The 6,236-nt window shown below is 39.1% G+C and overlaps 1 protein-coding gene across 2 annotated transcripts; it reads right to left on the bottom strand.

Moving 5' to 3' along the window:
* Positions 1 to 570: 570 nt before the first annotated feature.
* Positions 571 to 5,782, bottom strand: LOC149534310 (uncharacterized). Of its 2 annotated transcripts, XM_089805044.1 has the most exons (6): positions 5,408 to 5,782; positions 4,341 to 5,299; positions 3,380 to 3,482; positions 1,885 to 3,257; positions 1,247 to 1,345; positions 571 to 1,092 (listed from the first exon to the last, which is right to left on the bottom strand). In XM_089805044.1, exons 1-6 carry the CDS (start codon positions 5,619 to 5,621, stop codon positions 1,027 to 1,029), a joined length of 2,814 nt encoding a protein of 937 aa, XP_089661170.1. In that variant the 5' UTR covers positions 5,622 to 5,782; the 3' UTR covers positions 571 to 1,026. The 2 variants fall into 2 exon arrangements, with proteins under 2 accessions (XP_089661170.1, XP_089661169.1); XM_089805043.1 differs by having other exon boundaries at positions 4,341 to 5,762.
* Between the last annotated feature and the right edge of the window lie 454 nt (positions 5,783 to 6,236).

A 6,236-nucleotide genomic window follows, 5' to 3' on the forward strand; every position in this document is an offset into this window, starting at 1 on the left:
ATTGTTACCATGGTATAGTTTGTACATAATAGCACCACGATCTTCAAAAATGTCATTCAAGTTTGATGGAAGAAAAATAATATTGATCATTACAAATGTCATCAAGGGATTTTAGTTGAAAAGTAGCTCACCAGCATTTTCAATTGCAATGAAATGTCCCTCGGCTTTCACATTAGAGGTAGTAACTTCATTGACGCTTCCAAACTCAGGTCAACAAACACGCACATTAAACCTATTTTAGAATGGTTATTTTATTAATCGTTGCGCATGAATGTTCAAAGCTTACAGACAAATTCTACAGCTTATAAGTTATGACCAAATTTAACAGAAAAACACCTAGACTAAATGAAACTGTACTGACAAGGCTCTAGGTAAAGAGCCTACTTTTAAAATTCATACAAGCAGATCTCATAAAAAGCAAGCTTTAGATCAATACAGAAGACAAACGACAAACATTGCATTAGCAGATATTTTACAGACTAATGTGTGTTTACCTTTAAAATGACAGAGCTTGAAACATCATATAATAAGATATGATTTTTAAGTTACCAGCCATCGATGAACAAAATGTTTTCTTTTGTACAAACAATCCTTTCAATATCAAAATGAATACTAAATTAGCAAATACAATCCCTGAGAATGGGTAACAAAACAATCCACCTCAATAAGTTCAGCTCTGCTCGTGGGAAAAACGAAAAATTGACATATAAAGAACTCCAAAGAGTTAAAATGGAGCATAGATTAAGATGAAACTTTCGAAATAATGGAAGCAATATTAATTCCATATAACTGAGAATTTCATAATTAACAGAGCGCACGCCATTGTTAGAGAATAAGAGTCTTGGCAACTAATGAAATTGCAATGACAATCACCCTATAATTGGCAAAATCAGCCATTGTTGAAAGTCCCATTAAGAGGCAGCATTACATGTTATGTTAGTTTGAAAAGAAACGAACATGATAGCACTGGCTGTAAAGAAGCTGCCATAACGATGCAGATTCCTTTGAGATCTATGCATAAACAAATTATTCTGATTTGAACGTCTTCACTTCAACCTTATCTGCAAACTTGACTTTCCGCTGTTGCATACGCTGCAATAGAAAGCACAAAAACACATTCAACTTACATCGCTAACCATCCTATATTGCTGTAATAATGATGTTTTTAGCAGTAAAAGAAACAGTTGCGATCAAAACTTGGGCATAGTTATATTGGAAGGAGCATTAAGTAGGGCATTTTGCTTACCAGGATTTTACAATGAAGATGACAATCACGGGTCATCTGAACAAGGTGATTTCTGGCAGTCTCTTCTGCCCTTAGAGTACTCCTAGAAATATCTTTCAACTGCAATTGAGTAGTTAGATTAAAGAAACAATGTTCGATTGTTCAAATAACATTCCTACTGAATAAACATTTTGCCATATGCATAGAAGCTGAAATCCTAAAATACTCGCGAAAAATCATGATTTGTCCTTTCTCACCCCCTAAGCCAAGTTTATCCCCAAAAGAGCCAACCTATTTAGTGCCTGAAGTTATGTAATTTAGTTGCATTTTTTTCCGAAAAACAATGATACTTTTTGTGCCTCAAATGCAAATTTTGCTCCAAAAATCCTATGGTTAGGTTCTGACTATTACAACATATTATTCTCATTTGAACTGGAATTTTTTTCTCAGCTTAGTCGCAATAAGTTGAGAAAAATCCTTGTCTTTTGGTGTTCCAAGCTTTTTGCTGCAATGCTACAAAATTGGTTGCCATACAGCTGTTTTAACAGGTTCTCAGTTTGTGTATAGAGCTTGTACTAAACTTGGTAAGAGAAAAAAAATAGCAGTATCATGACATATTGCCAGAAAAAATAAATTCGAGCGACGTTGGAAAATTGTACCTGTGAGTGTGGTATAGAACACAGAATCCGAGTCCCTTTGCCCGTTGCAATCAAATATTTGTCCAACACACTTCTTACATTGGTTAGTTCACTAATCAACGCCACTGCCAGTGTTTCTGTTTCTCTTAACTGTCTTTCAGAGAATTCTAATGCTTTTTCTGCTTGAAGCCGAAATGATGCACAATCTGAGCATAAGCACATTCCCTTGCATGAACGATGGCTACATTTTAGAATCCCCTTCGAAGGCACTGATGCAGGTGTGTGTAATGGGGAGGGAACTTCACTGCAAGTCTGAAACAGAGTAATATCATAAGAACCACACGGAGATGGAGAAGGCGTTTTGTGGTCAACTAGGCTTGTACTCTCTGAATCCAGTGTTGGAAGTGGAGAAATAAACTGCCCGTTGAAAAAAAAAGTGGATTCGCCGGAAGACTGACTGACCAAAAACTTTCCAAACTCATCACAGGGACCATGACAAGCAGGGGATGGCTCCAACTGAATTGAGACAGACTTTGATTGGCGTTCAGTTTGTTCGGGCTTAACAGATCCAGTATAGAAAGATCCCCTGCTCAAGCTGTCATCAACAATAGCTGACTTCGATTGATTTCCACTTTGTCCTTGATTCACCTTCTCAACAAAAAGTGACTTTCTGCTAAGGAATTGGTCATCGGGAACTGAATCCAATTGGTTTCCACTTTGTTCAAGATTAGCATTCCCAATCGATAATCCTGTATCGCTCAGACCATTATCTATAGCTGCAATTAATTCAGGTTCGGTGGCCAGAGGTTCCCTGCTAAATTCCTCATTTCCCGGCACAAACTCTACCTGACAACCACTTTGTTTGAAATCATTATGTTCAGCATAGGGAGAGTTTCCACTCGTACCTTCACCACTGGACGGTAATTCCATCCCAATGTCATTTTGTTCAGGCTTAACTTGCCCTGTGCATGGAGGCCCCATTATCATTTTTTCTTCACTAAGGGCAAAATCCAATTGGCATTCATTTTTGTCAACATGTTCAATGCGTGAAGACTTAATTCTTATCTGACCATCGCCAGGAATCAATTCCATTTGATCTTCATTTTGTTCAATCTTAACATGTTCAATGCACTGGAGATCCGTGCTCATTTTTTTGTTATTGGTAGGCAACACTGTTTGACTTCTATCATCTCCAAGCTCAACAGTTGCCTTGGATATGCTGCTACTGCTTAATTTTTTATCACATATGGCAGATGCCAACTCACTCTCATTTTCTTCAATCTTGTTATGTTCAGGTATAAACGGTTCTGCGTTCAAACCTTTGTCGTCATATACATCGCATTCCCTAGGGGCTGTGCAGTCCGCTCTTGGTGACACGTTTAAGGTAGATTGGCCTGAAGAAACCAATGAAATAGCACATAAAAACTACTTTAGTATATTGGAATGCAACATACTCAACTAACTTCCAGTGTTCAAAAGGCAACAAAACAAACACAAAATAAAATACAACCCTTACTTGCAAGGTCCTTTGCCAGCTCGGCGCAAAAAGGCAGCATTCTCCTGTAGCTACTGCTTTTTGAAGCTTCCAATAGTTTCAGTTGTGAACTTGGAGAAAGTGTCTGCACATTTATACAAAATCATCAGAACCCGCATAACATAGATTAAGGGAAGAATTGCTCTCAAGTAAAATGCTTGCTCGAATACAGCCGATGGATGTGAAATTCCATAAATATTTATCCTTTATCAAACCACATCACTCCGTTGTGAGACTACAGGCGGCAACAGAACAAGCAACATCAAAACCCAAACAACAATCAAATAACATATACCCTAATGCAGAAGACAATTTTGTTCAAAGGAAAACCATGAAAGAACATGGCATTCTTTATTGGCATCATGTAATCTAATGTATTGACTAAAGAAAATGTTGCAAAGCTGGGAGCAAAACAAATGACTAACTTAAAAAAGCGCCAACGGGTTATGGTGTAATGGTAAGGTGGAGGAATTTCGTGATGTTAAGTAGCACTAAAACCTTCCTGGGTGAATGCTCCGTATGTTTAACGTGTCATAGAGGAGTAGATATACTCCCTCAAAGATTAACCAGAAACTGGGGAAGATTGATGAAGCATAATAAGTCGAAGAACAACGAATTAATGTATAAAACCTACAAGTTAACTACGTGCAATGTGCACTCTATTTTGCTTGACTTTCAAAAATGGTGGAAATCAAGAGATGGAAATATTAATAAAGGTTCATATAAGCCCTGGTTGGCCTCGATCCCAGCTTTGTTAATTGCAAGCTTCCCTGTTACTTAAACACGACCACAAAGAGAACGTTGGAGGAATATATACCGCTAATGAAGTACTTACATGAGGCATGCACTTAACAGGGATTGTATCCTGTAGATTCGTAAACGAATGCATCAATTCTTTCCAAATAAAGGATAGCAAGGGAAAGGTATTGAAAATTCAACTTACAACTTTTCTTTTGCCTGGAAATCTGGCCGACTGTCGTTTTGGGGGCGAAGAAGCTGCAAAGCATCTGCCGTCAGCTGCTCCGAACTTCTGTTTGGCAGCAGCTTTCACATGATTTTGCAACGATTGATCATCGGCATCGAGGTCAATCACTCCAACAGCCGATCGCAAGAATGCTGCAAATCTACTTCCAGAATACATCCATTTCGAACCTGGACCCGATCTGCGAATCCCCTTCGGCTTTTCCAACTTGCAAGTCCGCTCTCCGTCCAAAGAACCCTTGTGTTCATTAAGACGAAGGCAGTCTCCCTCGGCCACAGGCTCTTCTTTAACATGCCCCAATAACGAATCGCTGCCATTGCAAGCCTCAGCATCGGTCAATCCCCTTTCAGGCGTTTCATTAAGGCCAACGCAATTTCCCTCAGTCTGAAACTCTTCTTTAACATGCTCCAATAAAGAATCGCTACCATTGCAGGCCCGGGCATCGGTTATTTCGCTTTCAGGCATTTCATTGATCAACCTAGAATTAGCTACTTCCCCTTGATTCATTTTATCCAGCACTTGAACATCCTCTATTTCCCTCGGATCCATATCGTCCAGCACTTGAGCAGCTTCAATTTCTCTCTCAAGGATTTCTACTTGCACAACATCACTCTCTGGCGAATCTATCTCCTCGAGAATCTTTATGGGTTTTGAAGTTGCATCATCCTTTTGCATTTGCTCATCCCCTTTTGCCAAATTTTCACCCAGATCTAATATACTTTGATCTTCTGAATCCGTATCAAACACCAGACTGAAAACATAAGGTACATTTTTAGACGATTCAAATCCATCCATCCCACTTACCCCACAGTCCAAATCGCCATCCATTTCACTTACCGTCCCCGAACAAGGTGCATCCATTAAGTTACAGCCACTTCTGTCATCTGCCAGCCGTGTGTGGCTTCCAAATTCCATGTCCTCTGCATTCATTTTCAGCGTATTAAACGAAAAAGCTATATCCGCAGGCAGTTCGACGAAAATCTGAACCTCTTCATTACCAACAGAATATTCTGATAAACCGATCTTACCCTTTTTCAGCCGAGCTGCCTCCTCCATGGATTTAGTATCAGTTGACTGGGAAGCGAGCTTGGCTAGCTTCCTTCGTTTGTTTTTGGAGAGGGTAAAAAAATCGGCCTTCCTTTTGAAGCCACCATTTGCAAACCTCTGCAATCGATTTGGCAGCGATTTTTCACTGAGCAGCTTGTGAGCCATTCGCCGAGTTACCCTTTGAATCGCCTCCATTGCCGCTCAGAACTGGAAAACAAAACAACACTACCTACACAGTGAGATACCGAAATGGAGACGGAGCTTCAGAGGCACAGGTTTTGGAGGGAAATTTGGGACATTCTCATCTATCTTTAGGGTTTATATCAGGAAATTTATAAAAACCCGCGGGTCCTTGTGAGAATCAAATTTAAACCTTTTAAATTTCGAAGACGCGAAACGACTTCAAGGGCCAATCGAATTGGAGGATTTTCACATTTCGGATTAGGGACGGGCGGGGCGCCAAAAAAATATGGGTATTCGTATTTTTCAAATTTAAAACGTAAGCGAGTTCATGTGAGGGGCGGCCAATCCACTTACTCCAACCCTTTCGGCCCATGCAAGGGGATGAGGGGGTTTCGAAAATAGTGTTTATTAGTTAATGTTGTCAAGGTAGGAAATTATAGTTTTCCATAGTTTTGTTTACAATTATTTTTTATTTTCTAAATGTAAAAATTCATAGTCTTTTAAGAAGTGGATGTCAAAATTTTATATTCTTTTTTTCTGATTTATTACTGGTATTTTTTCTAATAATCTATTTTTTTTCCATCCAAATATTAGGGAAAATATTCTCAAACGCTCCACAATGTTTGG

Source organism: Cupressus sempervirens, chromosome 10, assembly GCF_028749045.1.
Source record: "Cupressus sempervirens isolate cs-2001-9-10 chromosome 10, ASM2874904v1, whole genome shotgun sequence".
NCBI lineage: Eukaryota > Viridiplantae > Streptophyta > Pinopsida > Cupressales > Cupressaceae > Cupressus > Cupressus sempervirens.